Source organism: Bufo gargarizans, chromosome 5 (genome assembly GCF_014858855.1).
Source record: "Bufo gargarizans isolate SCDJY-AF-19 chromosome 5, ASM1485885v1, whole genome shotgun sequence".
Classification (NCBI taxonomy): Eukaryota; Metazoa; Chordata; class Amphibia; order Anura; family Bufonidae; genus Bufo; species Bufo gargarizans.
This window is the reverse complement of record NC_058084.1, coordinates 184,480,684-184,496,707: the sequence shown is the minus strand read 5'-3', so window position 1 is coordinate 184,496,707 and position 16,024 is coordinate 184,480,684. Positions and strand designations below refer to the sequence as shown.

The 16,024-nt window shown below is 37.3% G+C and overlaps 1 protein-coding gene across 1 annotated transcript in view; it reads right to left on the bottom strand.

Annotated features, from left to right (window-relative positions):
- The window catches only part of CNTNAP2 (contactin associated protein 2), a 2,163,381-nt gene that overhangs the window by 1,111,898 nt on the left and 1,035,459 nt on the right, over positions 1 to 16,024 (bottom strand). Inside the window, exon 6 of the mRNA XM_044295439.1 lies at positions 12,998 to 13,182. Within this exon, the coding sequence (XP_044151374.1) occupies positions 12,998 to 13,182 (185 nt within the window). The remainder of the gene's footprint in view (positions 1 to 12,997; positions 13,183 to 16,024) is intronic.

Sequence of the window (16,024 nt, the reverse complement as noted above, 5' to 3'; positions counted from 1 at the left end):
GAAAGGAAGTTGCCTAATAATTATGCACACCTGATATAGGGTGTTGATGTCATTAGACCACACCCCTTCTCATTACAGAGATGCACATCACCTAATATGCTTAATTGGTAGTAGGCTTTCGAGCCTATACAGCTTGGAGTAAGACAACATGCATAAAGAGGATGATGTGGTCAAAATACTCATTTGCCTAATAATTCTGCACGTAGTGTATGTATGGACAGCAGAGAAACAGTAATTCCTATCACACTACCTAACACCCTACACTGGAACCTATCAGCTACACTATATCACTATCTGACCTACACTGACTATCTCCCACTATCTGTATTATATATCTGAGCTAACTATCTAATGTAAATGGATATGGAATAGGATCCAGATAAAAGCACAGAGCACAGCAATGTCACTCCTCTCTCTATCAGAACTGCAAAAAAACTGCAGAAAATGGCTGCTGGGAAGTTTCTTATATATTAAAAGGGTAGGCAACTTTCCTATTGGTTGCTAGGCCTTCCGATTGGCCCACAAGCAAGAAGGGAGGTTACTGATGAAAATAAAATCTAGAATATTTGCGATTAAGAATATATAGCACTATGTCAGAACTATTGGGTATGAATAAAGTCCATAATTATAAGGCCTATATAAGTGTATGGACATGAGCCTAAGGGACAACCATTTTGTCTTATTAAAAGACAGAGTGATTTTTTTTTCCTTTACTCTGAAATTGCTAACCTAAGGTTTACGATATATACCAAAGTGTTTACCTAAGTCTGTTTTGTGAGAAGGAGATGTCCCAAGGTCTAATGAGATGTCATGGCCTAGATAAGACAATGTATTTGAATTCTGATGATTTTAGTGAATAGAAAGACTCTAATCTTTCTTTGGGGTTTTTATATTAATCAATATAAGAGTAGATTGATTTTATATAATCAATTTTAATAGGTGTGCTGAATATATAGTATATATATATAAGAGTATAGTCCTCATAGATATATTCAATTGTAAGATTAGAAATGAGGTATAAACTCCTCTGTCATGTTTAGAATCTGTCTCAATGGAACACACAAATTAATTATTTATTTCCTGGAATGGAAAAATGTGGACACAGGTGATCATGAACAAACCCTGTCTCCTCCACGAACAATAAATTGAGATAGCCCTATTTATCTTGATTTAATCAAGTTTGGTCAAAAGACTTAAGGATACACAAGTTAGTTGACCAAGTATAAAACTCATTGTCTCTTAAAGATCTTCTCAAGGTTTCGTCTGAAACCTTAGATTAAATTTTATTGCTAGTATATGAAAAAGAGAAATAAATTAATGCTTTGATTTTTGTATGGAATACTAGTGCCATCTAGTGTTAGGGTAACAAAGATCTAGGGTATATTTTTCCCTAGAGGGAGGTTCTATTAATTATAAAGTGAGGTCACTAGTTAATGATAAAACTTGGCCAAGCCCTTTCTAAGAGAGGATAAAAAGATGGTATGGGCTGACAGAAGGATCGATCGAGCTCTCTCTCTGAACATCATCTTGACCATCTTGCCAGTCATTGGAGGCAGCCATCTTAGAACCATTGAAACTGATTTCTGCTAGCTGACATTTTGGTATAGTATAACCTTACCTATATTTTATAGGATAATTAATTAATATAATACATATCTATAGATATATTCAATTAACCATACTTTGTGTATAGTATCTGTTTTGGAATAAGATTGGGGTGTACCTGCAGCATCATCCTGAAAATTAATCCAATACAGGGAGATTAAAAATATACTAGTGAAAACACGGTATTATCTCCAAGGAACTGAATTCAGTTCTAGACCAGTATGGTTGATAATATATATATATTTATATAGATAAAAGATAAACCAGATTTGGGTTTAATCGGACATTTGTCGGCTGAGAGAAATCAAGTATTAAATTGACTTTTAAAATAAGTGAGGGGTATTATTATAAGAAGGCATAATTGTGTATATATATATATATATATGTTCTCAATTATTTTTGTCTTTACCACTATTTTGCATATCATTGAGTGAATTTTATTACCGCCAATTTTATTATATATATTATTTTGCACTATAAATTGTATTAATAAATTACATATATATTTTGTCTGTAACTGGGTTTTGTCTTCAATTCAACGCAGATCACGAGCTTGTTTTAGCTTGATATTTATGATAATAAGTTAGAATCTCCTTTATTACCGATTTTAATTTATTCACATAAATCATATAGACTGTCAATCGGAGACAGCATAAATATTCCGACATTAAATTGGAGGTCCCTACCGAGATCTGCTTGTAATAGAAACAAAATTTTGGGGTGCAAAATATATATTTGATAAAGTTATTGTGGTACTTGTAGTGCAACAAGTAAAAAAATGTCTGATAACAATGGCGAGGCTAGCCAAGGCATGCAGGCTGCTGCTGCAGTGGTAAAGACTGATATGCATGATAGAAAGACTCAAGAATTAATTGAATATATTGTGTTGGGTCATATGCATGACAGGTTGGATATTAAGAGAGAGTTAAAGGATTGGAGGTTTGAATTGGAAAAGAGAGCTGTAGAATATGCAGATGATATCTGGTCTGATAAATCCCGATTTGCTGATTATCTCTGTCACATTTCCCAAGCTAAACATAAGAAAGATAAGGATTCATTAATCCTTCAATCTTGGCCTGAATTTGTATATTTAGTTATTGAAATAGCAAAGCAATTAGAAAAAGCAAAATATAAAAATGTTGAACAGGCATATGAAATTGATAAATTTCAAAAAGATTTATCTGAAATGGAAAATAAGGCGGCCATGGTTTCTGGTGAATTAGCACAATGGTCTGCTAAATTATCAGAATATAATGACAGAGACAGTCAACAGCAAGAAGTTATTAGGACTCTGGAATGGAAATTAAGTCAGGCTACTAATGAATTGTCTAAATGTCAATTGTCTATGGTGGATCTAGATGAGGAATGTAAAAAGTTGTATAAGGACAATAGAAATTTACAAACAGAGTTAGATAACCGGGATCTTGACCCTCTTCAATTCAGACAGCCTAAGGATTCTAATAGAGTGCAGGTAAAATATTCCAGGGGGGAATTAGATGCAGAAAGTAAATATGACAACCCCTTTAATGGAGAAGAATTATTGGCTCTGAGAGAACATTCTCTTCCTAAATTAAGACCGATTTCACCTCCTAGGTCCTCTAAAAGTTCAGTACAGAGATCTTATCAACCCATGATAGACACTACTAAAGTGATCAAATTTCTCAAGGAAACTGTGGGTCAATTTGCAAAAAAGGGTTCACCCTCCATAATAAGTCATTTGGAAATATATGAGGAGGCCATGAAAACTTTACATTTAGAAAAGGACATACAGAAACTTGAATTTATTACCTGGGTTTTCGAACCAAAACACCGGTATTTCTTTAATTCCCTTAGAGATATGGGTAGGGATTCTTGGTCAGATGTGGTCGCAGAAATAAAAACTGAATTTGGTCCCTATAAGTCCACTACTGCTGCAAGGAGGGCCTTATTTACCCTGAAATGTAGACATAATCAAAGTCCCAGGGAATTTTTGTCAGTCCTCAAAAATGCCTATAGTTTATCTGAAAAAGATCCCAATTTTGAAGGTAGTGAATTTATCCAGTTATTTTATGACGCTTTGCCCAATAAAATAAAATTTATTTTGGCCAGGGATTACCATCCCAGAAAGACTCTGGATTGGTTACTCACTGAGAGTATAACTCTGTACGCTGCAATACAAAATTGTGATGAGTCTCCTGATAGAAAATTTAAAAAAGCGAGTGAGGAAATAGCAGAAACTCACATAAAAAGAGATCAGGGAAAATTTGAAAGCCCTAAAAGAAGTTATGCTGATGTGTTAAAAACTCCTAGACCTTCCGAACCAAATAAAATTCAGCCTAGGCCAGATGGGAATAAGGGTCCAAATGTTGCTGAAAAGAACCCAAACCACCAGAAGGAGTTTAGAAATAGACGGTTCCCTCCTTTTCAAAGATATCAGAATAATTATTATAGGGGATATCAACGTAGGCCAGAAAGGGCTCAAAGTGGTTCTGAGTCAGATGGTTCTGGGAGATCACAATCATATCGGTACCAAAATCAATCTCCCAAAGGTTATGGGAGAAAGAGAAGTAACCTATATGATCGAATGGATCAAATCCAAGATCAGTTTGGTATGTTGATGCAGCGGATGGAGGAATTGTCTAAAACAATCACTGCTAACCCTAAAAATCCTTTTTTAGGGGTAACCCCTCCTGTAGAGAATCCTCCCCAAATATAAAGGGGGAGAAGCAGGTAAGTATGTCAAATGTTGCAGAGGTTGATGACTTAAATGTATGTAAAGTGGAGCAATCTAATATAATTGTCTTTCCCTTTAAAAGGAATTTAACCCTTACAAAGCCACATGGCAAGGGGGAGGGGAAACCTGTTTGTTCTGTCTTACAGCACACAAAGTCTTCAGCTGCACAGAAGAAGACATGCGATCCTGCTCATAAAAGGAAGGAGGAGGAGTTGAGGACAAGTCTAACTGCTGAGCAGGAAAACCATTTCAATAATCATGCCAAATATCTTTGTTCCATACAGGAAATAGATAATAGATATTATATGAAAGTTGAATTATTTGATAATTTCTCGCCAATAGCCTTGATAGATACAGGTAGCCAAGCAACTTTATTATCTGTAAAATACTTCCAACAATTGCAGGATGTATCTTCTAACAGGTATAAGTTAAAAAGTTTTAATGCTAACCTGGTAAGTGTCTCAGGCAATGCCCTCAAGGTTTTAGGTAAAGCTTGGCTGGATTTTAAAGTAGGAAACAAAGTAATTAGCCATCCTACATTGATCGTGGATATGCCCATTGATAGATTAATTATTGGCATCGATTTCCTGAAAAGATTAAGTCCAATTATTGATTTTATTAATAAGGTGATATGGTCTCAAGTGAGGATGCCCATTAATTATGAACAATCACAATCCTATCACAATAGGCGTAACTGCCATGTGATAGAGGAAAGGCCTGATTCCATTGAGGTACATTTCCGAAATAGCCAAGTCCCTGATGTCTCTTTCCTGCAAATCACTCCAAATTCCACTATAGGTGAACAGGAAGATAACACCATATGTGTGTCTCCTGAACGAGTAAAAGATGTCTGTTTGGAAGGGGATGTTCTTACAATCCACCTACACCCAGAAACTACTGACCCTATTGGGTTTAATGGTCACGAACAATTCCTAGTGGGAATGGAAAAGGTGGATGATGAGATGTTCTTCCCAGTACAGGTGAATGACTTAGGAAGAACTAAGAGGGCTAAATTGGATTTGCGCCATGAAAACAGTTATATTAGTAGGGATCTACTAAATCAAGTGGCCAATTCTAAAGTGATTCGATATCCAAATCCACAAGATAATTGGATACATGACTTAGATAATGATTCTGATGATCATAATATAATTGCAAAATGTATATTAACCATTTCTATTGCAGGAAAATCGGCTACTCATTTATTCCTGGTGCTTGATGAACCCAGATATCCTATGTACATTGGCAACGATATTTTACATCGTTTTGCTATCCATGTGGATATAGTGAATTCCACATTGTGGACAAGATTAAAAGGGAATCCTGAAGGTTTTATGGATGAACATGAAGCACACAAGTCATCCCAGATACTGCCCTATGCAGTCAGTGTATTAGTGCCACGAGATATAATCATCCCTCCAGGTACTAATAATTTCCTGTTACCCATTCAGGTGTCAAAAGGCCAAAAATTAAAGAATGGTGATGCATTGATATGCCTATCAAACAGAATGCAACAATTAGGTATTTCAGTAAATCATACCCCTATGGTGAATTTACAAACCTTTAAAACCCAAATAATTGTGAATAATGGTATGCCAAATGAAGTGCATTTGTCTAAAGACACTATCATTGGTATGGCATTAGATTCAGATTATTATACTTTTGGGTTTCAGAATATAATTATTGGCCTAATACCTGAATCGTATCTAACAGAAGAACAATTGGTTGAACAAACATTTTATTCTTCTCCTGAAGGATTGTTCACCATTAGTTCAGTATATCCTTTTAATCTTGAAGAAGGTACCTGTAAGGTAGAGGAATCCTCTCTTACCTTTGATCATACAATCAATGAGCAGGAAGCCCAGGAATATCATGAGTTTGCTGAAAAAGCAGGTAAGTCAAATCATGACCTCACTGACAGGTTGGAGGAAACCTATGAAATAGGTCAACCAGAAGTTTTTCCAGGGTTTATGGAAATGGTCCAGCAACAAATTTCATTAGCTGATGGATGCTCCAATGACCCAGAGCGACAACAACTAAAGGAAGTTCTCTTAGAATTCAAGGATATCTTTGCTAAAGATTCCTTTGATTGTGGTCTGACTGACATACACATGGCCAGGATCCAGACTGATCCTGAGGCACCTCCCGTTTATATCAAGCAATATCGTCTTCCACTAGCTTGTTACGACTCGCTAGCGGAAATAATCCAAAATCTCAAGGAGAGAGGTATTATAAGACCAGTGCACAGTTCTTATAACAATCCTATTCTTGGAATTCTTAAACCGAATGGTCAATGGCGTTTATGTGCTGATCTTCGTCAGCTAAATAAACGTGTATATATGTCCGGGTGGCCCGTGCCGTATATAGACCAATGCTTGGTACAAATGCAAGGCGCTAGGATCTTTACCACCTTAGATTGCGCTCAGGGATATTGGACCATCAAAGTAAGCCCTGAAGATCAATACAAATTAGCCTTTACTTTTGGTAAAGAACAGTTTGCCTGGACTAGACTACCGTTTGGGTACATAAATTCAGGTCATGAATTTGCTGTATTTTTACATAAGGCTATGCCTGATGCCACAGAAAGAGGAAATTTAACTTATGTAGATGACATTTTGATGAAAAGTACTTCATTTGACCAGCATATTCAAGAAATTAGGCATGTACTGAATCAGTTGAAAGAGGCAGGTGTGAAAATTTCTTTACAGAAAGCCCAGTGGTGTCGAACTAAGGTAAATTTCCTTGGACATGAGGTTACCTGTGAAGGCCTGAATCCCCAGAAGAAAAAGGTGGAGGCTGTTATGAAATCTAAAATGCCTACCAACATTAGTGAATTAAGATCATTTCTGGGTATGATGAATTACTCCCGTAAATTCATTGATAACTATGCTGAGATTAGTAAACCATTGCTGACATTGTTAAAGAAAGGTGTACCCTGGACATGGGGGGAGGATCAGGAACAAGCTATGTCTGAGCTTAAAAGGAGACTCACCCAAGCCCCATGTCTAGCTTATCCCGAGGGGGGTAAACCCTTTTATCTGGAAACTGGTTTTACAAATCTTAGTATTAGTGCTGTCTTATGCCAAAAACAAGATAAATTGCATAAAGTTATAGCTTATGCAAGTAAATCACTGTCACCAGTAGAAATAAAGTTTAGCAACTGTGAAAAAGCTTTACTAGCCACAGTCTGGGCGCTTCAAAACTTTAGAAGTTTTGTACAGGGTGAGAAAATCATTGTTGAAACGGCCCATCAACCCCTACAATATCTACAGAGTGATAAAATTAGGGATGGTAACTTGTCTAACAGCAGGATCACTGCTTGGACCTTGTCTTTACAAGGATGGCCGTTGGAAGTTCAGTATAAGCAAAATAAAAAGTGTCCAGTAGCCCAAGGACTTGCTGAATTGCATAATTGCGCTGCTAATTCTCAAACGGAAGAACTGATAGATGATTTTCTAGAGGAACAAAAATCTTCCCCTTACAAAGTGTATGAAGACGACTATTGCTCTCTACTCCCCTGTGCGTACATAGATGGTTGTGCTTACCATGCCATTGTAGGGGATGAAAGAAAACTAGTGGCAGGAATTGGAATTACGTGGATAGATGGGTGCCCGAGTATTTCAATAGGTTATAGTATTGGTGCTAAGAGTAGCCAGGTAGCCGAATTAGCAGCTGTCTACCAAACCGTTAAAATTGCTATAGAGCACAATATAAAGGAATTCGTCATAGTTACCGATTCAAATTATGTGCGGAACAGTTTTGTAGAATATATGCCCACATGGAAGAGGAGTCATATGTTACGGTCCAATAACAAACCAGTGAAACACGCCAAGTTGTTTTGTGCCATAGATGAGCTAGTCCGACATAATGATCTAACCATTTATTGGAAAAAGACTAAAGGTCATTCCAAAACCCAAAATAAAGATAAAGAGGGTAATGACCTAGCTGATAAACTAGCTAAACAAGGAGCCATAAGTGGTGATCATGTGAATATAGATCATTTACTAGAGATGATTCCCATTGACGCTATCACTAGACAACAAACTAAGGCCCAAACTGAAAATAGTATAGTTCAGTGGAGCCAAGAATCTTCTAGTGAGGATCTGATTAAAAGCCAGAAGGAAGATCTTATATTGGGAATCTTCTATAAACATATTGAGGATCCTAATAATAATCCCATATCGGAGGATAATTATACCCAAAAAGAAGACCTCCGATTACTTATGAAATCCAAATCCCAATTTAGTATTCAGGATGGGTTATTAATGAGAACCTCTAAAAATGGTATTCAGCAGTGGGTAGTTCCTACTACATTTAGAGGTTTAATGTTACAGCATGCCCATGATGCACCTACAGCTGGTCATCGTGGAGAAAAGATTACATATGAGTCACTACGTGATTATGCCTACTGGCCTCATATGTTAAAGGATGTCCAAAGTTATTGTCAAGGTTGTTTGGTATGTGCGCAATTTCAACCGCAAGGTCCTAAACATCGTGCTCCACTTCAGAAGAAAGGTTTTTCATTACCATGGTCTGACATCCAAATCGATTTTATTGGTCCTGTTACCCGGTCATCCCGAGGAAATAAATACATGTTAACCGTCACTTGTGTGTTTACAAAATGGGTAGAGTGTCTACCGGCCCGCAATAACACAGCCGAGACCTGTGCATTTTTGTTGATTAACCATGTATTTTCCAGATTTGGGTTACCGTTAAGGATTGATTCAGATCGTGGATCACACTTTGTAAGTGAGGTAATGGCGAAGATGTGGAAGATGTTGGGTGTGAAGAGAAAATTACACATTGCTTATCGTCCAACATCTAGCGGATCCGTTGAGCGCTATAACCAGTCTATTGTCAACATCCTTAAGAAATATGTTAAGGAGTCGGGTAAAGACTGGGATATAAGGTTACCATTAGTACTCATGGCCATTAGAGCTACTCCAAGTACGGCTACCCAGATGTCACCTTTTGAGCTGATGACAGGAAGAAGAATGGTACTTCCTCAACATCTGTTGTATCGCACATCAGATCATAACCTGATCAATGCAGCCACGACACATCAGTATGTGGAGGACCTTCGTAAGTATCTTCAACACGCGTTTGCTTTCGCGCAGAAGAATCTTGAGAAAGCCGCCGTAAGTAACAAAACTTATTATGACTTGAAAACGACCAAAAAGGAATATGAGGTAGGAGATAGAGTGTATCTCTATAACTTTGCCCGGGATCGGGTAAAAGAAAGAAAATTTCTCCCATCATGGAAAGGTCCGTATGATGTAATTGATAAAATATCACCTGTAGTTTATAAGGTGAAAATTAATACCAAAGATGGTTTCATCGAGAAATGGGTCCATGTAAATCAATTGCGAGTATGTCATCCAAGATCAGAACTGAGAATCATAGAAGATGACGCTGAATAAGAGAATGAATAAGGATGCGTTAATCTGATTTCTCTCAGTTCACAGATGTTCCAATTCTGGGGTTTCCATATAAAGCATTTTACATAGCAACGCTAGGGAAACTGTATATCTCAAAAAAAAAAAAAAAAAAAATTATATATATATATATATATATATATATATTGTATTCATACTTTCATTTTCCTTTATAGAAAAAGGACGGGCGGAACCAGACGTGATTCCTGGCGATGATGATGACAACAAAGATACAGATATCGTGCAGATGGTGTTGATTCAAGAGGTCCAATTAAAGACGGAACTAATCATCAACCCGAATCTACAGTCGTGTTTCAGATGTCCCAGAATTGTGAATGATGGCTAAGAAGATTATATTTCAAGAATCTTTGCGAAACTGGATCCAAGGACATTCATTGGATGAAGATACCGGATATCACCATTTTAGCTTGGGAAAGGAACCAAATTGGTACATTATGCATGAGAACAAAGTCACAGCAATAATGGCATGATTGGTGCCAAGTTTTGCATTTTTCTCACATGCTAAAACCATTGGACACAGAATCTCTGTGATAATATACTTTTCCAGGATTGACGTTATGATGCGATAAAAGACTCAGATACAATATTGATGAACATGAAAATTCTTCCGACCTTCTCCCAGTTAGGTCTTAAGGGGATCCTTGACTAACGTGGGAAGAAGGGGGGGGATTTGTCAGAACTATTGGGTATGAATAAAGTCCATAATTATAAGGCCTATATAAGTGTATGGACATGAGCCTAAGGGACAACCATTTTGTCTTATTAAAAGACAGAGTGATTTTTTTTTCCTTTACTCTGAAATTGCTAACCTAAGGTTTACGATATATACCAAAGTGTTTACCTAAGTCTGTTTTGTGAGAAGGAGATGTCCCAAGGTCTAATGAGATGTCATGGCCTAGATAAGACAATGTATTTGAATTCTGATGATTTTAGTGAATAGAAAGACTCTAATCTTTCTTTGGGGTTTTTATATTAATCAATATAAGAGTAGATTGATTTTATATAATCAATTTTAATAGGTGTGCTGAATATATAGTATATATATATAAGAGTATAGTCCTCATAGATATATTCAATTGTAAGATTAGAAATGAGGTATAAACTCCTCTGTCATGTTTAGAATCTGTCTCAATGGAACACACAAATTAATTATTTATTTCCTGGAATGGAAAAATGTGGACACAGGTGATCATGAACAAACCCTGTCTCCTCCACGAACAATAAATTGAGATAGCCCTATTTATCTTGATTTAATCAAGTTTGGTCAAAAGACTTAAGGATACACAAGTTAGTTGACCAAGTATAAAACTCATTGTCTCTTAAAGATCTTCTCAAGGTTTCGTCTGAAACCTTAGATTAAATTTTATTGCTAGTATATGAAAAAGAGAAATAAATTAATGCTTTGATTTTTGTATGGAATACTAGTGCCATCTAGTGTTAGGGTAACAAAGATCTAGGGTATATTTTTCCCTAGAGGGAGGTTCTATTAATTATAAAGTGAGGTCACTAGTTAATGATAAAACTTGGCCAAGCCCTTTCTAAGAGAGGATAAAAAGATGGTATGGGCTGACAGAAGGATCGATCGAGCTCTCTCTCTGAACATCATCTTGACCATCTTGCCAGTCATTGGAGGCAGCCATCTTAGAACCATTGAAACTGATTTCTGCTAGCTGACATTTTGGTATAGTATAACCTTACCTATATTTTATAGGATAATTAATTAATATAATACATATCTATAGATATATTCAATTAACCATACTTTGTGTATAGTATCTGTTTTGGAATAAGATTGGGGTGTACCTGCAGCATCATCCTGAAAATTAATCCAATACAGGGAGATTAAAAATATACTAGTGAAAACACGGTATTATCTCCAAGGAACTGAATTCAGTTCTAGACCAGTATGGTTGATAATATATATATATTTATATAGATAAAAGATAAACCAGATTTGGGTTTAATCGGACATTTGTCGGCTGAGAGAAATCAAGTATTAAATTGACTTTTAAAATAAGTGAGGGGTATTATTATAAGAAGGCATAATTGTGTATATATATATATATATATATGTTCTCAATTATTTTTGTCTTTACCACTATTTTGCATATCATTGAGTGAATTTTATTACCGCCAATTTTATTATATATATTATTTTGCACTATAAATTGTATTAATAAATTACATATATATTTTGTCTGTAACTGGGTTTTGTCTTCAATTCAACGCAGATCACGAGCTTGTTTTAGCTTGATATTTATGATAATAAGTTAGAATCTCCTTTATTACCGATTTTAATTTATTCACATAAATCATATAGACTGTCAATCGGAGACAGCATAAATATTCCGACAACTATGTTCTACATCTTCACTAATTCTCGAAGTGACGATAGTCGCAATAAAAATTTGCGATTAGAATATTTGCAATCAACACTATTCCACAACTCCAGTGTCTGTTTAATCTTCCTGAAGCTCTTTTGCAATCAAATGGGGGTTCTCATTTGCCTCTCTATTGATCCTATGAGCAGCTTTCTCTTGGTCTTCCAGACCTTCATTTTACCTCTACTTGTGTTAACTGACATTTCTTTATTACATTTCCAACTGAGTAAATGCCAACCTGAAAACACTTTGCTGTCTTATAGCCTTCTTCTCCTTTGTGGGCCTCAACAATTTTCTTTTTCAGAGTGTTTGGGAGTTGCTTAGAAGAACCCAAGGCTGCTCTTTTTTTGGACATAGAAGAGTCTGGGAATTTATAAAGTTTAGAAATTTGCATCACCTCGCCTTTCCTAACGATGATTGTGAACAAGCCTTAACCCGAACAGGCAATTTAAGGTCTGAGACCTCGGTCAAAGTTATCTAAGCGTTCAAATCTTCTTGAGTTCCTATACTTTTTCAATGTACTCTTTTCCTTTTTTTACTCATCTTTAACTGTATGCCTTTTGGAGATCATTTCATCTTCAAGTTGTCTAACTGTTCACAGTTACAGTAATTTTGGGCAGGGGGTGCCTAAACCTTTGCATGCCACTGTATGTGACTATAAAAACAAAACAACAGTAACAAGAATTTATGCACATATTAAATAATCAATACAAACAATATAATAAGGCGGAGAAATAGAAGGAATACTGTCTTCTAAATTAGTATCATTTTTTAACATAAATTTGATTTCTTGAATTTAATCCCTTACACCCAATTTACAATGCAAAAATTGTGCCTCTTACCTCAAAATCCAGGTCTAATTTAACAAATTCTCCATTTGTTTTAAAATGCTGTACATGGTTGTCCAGGGTAAGGTTAATATGCTTTTTATGGCGGTCTATTATAACTGAGTGCCAATGATGGTCATCTAGAAGACTTCCTGTAGTAACGGTTGTATGGCCATAAATGTTTCCATACTGGTTACTTCCTAATATATGAAGAAACAAGATAATTTACTGACTGACTGAAAAGTACATACCATGCATAAAGTAAAATATTGTTACGGAAATGTAATATCAGCATTAGAGATGATTGAAATTCTTGAGATTCGCTTTGTGTTCAATTGGGAGAGTTTGGTTTGGACTCAAATCAATTCATCATGTATCAAAGTTACTCCAATCTCACTGAAAAATTGTATATTACACCCTCTAGCCTTCTAGGACTCTTTTTGTTATTTTTATTTTTTTTTTTACAATTAATTGCTGTTTCTCTCCCCCTTTCCTTGTAAGCTCTTGAATGCATTGACAGCAATAACAAATTATGTCAAAGTGACACTGACATATATGGCTATTGGTAAATGCATGTGTTACTTGTCAGAAGAGAGTGGCTTGTTCTGAATGAGCCTAGAAATTTTCCCTTTAAATTAGGCAGCAGTACAATGTTGATGTGGAAAGTATAGGGTAATAGTAACATATGACCGCAATAGTATTGTCCGCAGCACAAGAGCATGGAAAATACAAAGCAGTAGATGTATGTAATAGGAGTAGTATTAATATTAGTAGTAGTGATGGCTATGTAGCAGTAATGGTAGTGGCACTAGGGCTAATGAAAGTAACAGTAGGGGATTAGCAGCAGGGAGTAGCAGCTGCAGTGGCGGCAGCAGCGGCAGCAGCAGCAGCCATATAATACAGAACTTGGTGGTAGGCAGGCAGACAGTGGCAAGGACGTGATAGCGGCAGTAGCAGTCATACGGTATGGTAAATGATGGCAGACACAAAGTGGCAATGACATGATGGCGGTAGCAGTCCTACAGTACATGATGGTAGGAAGGCAGAGAATAGCAGCAGCATGATGGGACACCATCAGCAAGGGAAGCGCTGTTAATCAGCCTCAGCCAGAGGAGTCTGAAAATCCTCACAGGTCTATCCTTCATTCACTTTGCCAAAAGTTATATTTTCTACACTGGAGGAGGACAACTTTATCCATTTGATTGTCACAACGAAACTGGAAGCTGGGCAAAAGAGAACATGGACAGCATACTGGGCTAGTTTTGGCCACTGTTCCAGTGTGCCTGCACAGAAGTCCTTGGGGTCAGGGAACACAGTATGCTACAGAGAAAGGCCAGTGCCAAGGTAAGACTGAACCCAGGTATTGAGCTGGTATATCTCAGTTTGCTGATTTTCGTTATATCATGTTGATGATACTAAACTGGCTACTTCTGTGGCTTCTGCTGTTTTTGGTAGGAGGAAAGACCTCAGACATGGGGGTGGTAGATGGCTGCTCGCCAAAAGCTGTGTTTCCTGGTAATTAAAATAATTTGGTCCCCTGGAAAGCATGGCTATCCAGTAATTATCACATTGCTTCATGTTAATGATACATCTGTGCCTGTCATTACATGAGCAAGCAAGCATAGAGCTTGCCATTCTATCTAGTGTGCCTGAGGACTCCAACTTCGTCCCTTACTGAGATGATTGGTCATCATTGCTCGTGTCGTTATCATCAGCAGCAACCTCGAGCTCTACCACCACCAGCTCTTCCTCCTCCTCCTCCAGAGGCACCTCATCATACTCATCCTACACTTCCTCCCGCTTTCTTGTGGGTCCCAGCAAGCAGGGTGGCTAGCAAGATGCATTATAAGACTACATTTATCACATGTACCATGCAAGGGACATGTGTTATTTAACCCACAATGTTCCTGCCTTTCCAACTATCCACTTTGCCCAGTTGATTCTGACAGAGAGACAGCCAGCGGGATGTTAGCTCTGGCTGTGTGGCTACTCTTACCCAGGCCGATCAGCTCTCACACTGAACAACAACTCTTTACTTTACACATATGATAGGAGAGAGAGGGATTGGGAGAAAAGCTCTGCCCTGCTTCTGTTGGGGATGGTTGAATGTTCATGGAGGAGGACATGGAGTAGGCAGATAAGTGGCTGGTGTAAGAACAATACCAACACAAATAAAGAGGTATTAATAGGACCTGTCCCACTTGCTTTGGTGCAGCCTTGTCGCAAAAAACATGGATCCAGTAGGCAGCAAAAGACATGTACTGTTTTTGACCATGACAGCTACTGCAGGTGTATATGATGGTTTGCACCTTGCTGCACAGTGAGAATTGAAGTATTAAACAATTGTTTTGAAAAAAAAAATGGACAGCTGTACAGAAGTATAAATATTATATAGCAGAATTACATTTTGGTGAAGGCGCAGAACTGTGCCACCATTACCATAACTAAGTGGTATGTCAGCAACTGTACCACTAGAAACTTGGCCAGTTGAATGTTGAGCTTGCGCACAATCTAATTGCTGGTCGAGAATGCATAGTTTTCTCATGGCCCCATGTTCTGTTATGGATGTCTCATAATGGAGAGGAGGACAAGGAGGAGTCTGAGCAGGAGAAGTAGTGACTGATGTTGATGACAAGCACACTGTACTTGGGGATGTGAGCTGGCTTTAATAAAAAAAAAGACAAGGAGAAGGAGGACAGACTGATGCGGAATGCTGACCAGTTGCATTTTCCCAAAGGATCTAGTGATACTGCTTCATGTGCTGCAATAGATCTTGATACCTATGTTTGTATTTGAACGGTCACAGCTTATTTTAATTTGGTGTGCCAACCTTGAGTATCGTTCATAGAGTTTAGTGGGCTTTTGTTGCCTCTTCTTAGGTAAAACAATGGTGCCCCACTAAAAGGGGTCAGTTAAGACAGAGAGGATGCAATTTAAACTAAGGGGGTTGCAAAGAAAAGGAACAGAAGGAATGCTATGATTCCCTCCAAGCTACGATGTCAGGCTCAGAGGTGACCTCCATATCATCCTGCTATGACTGAG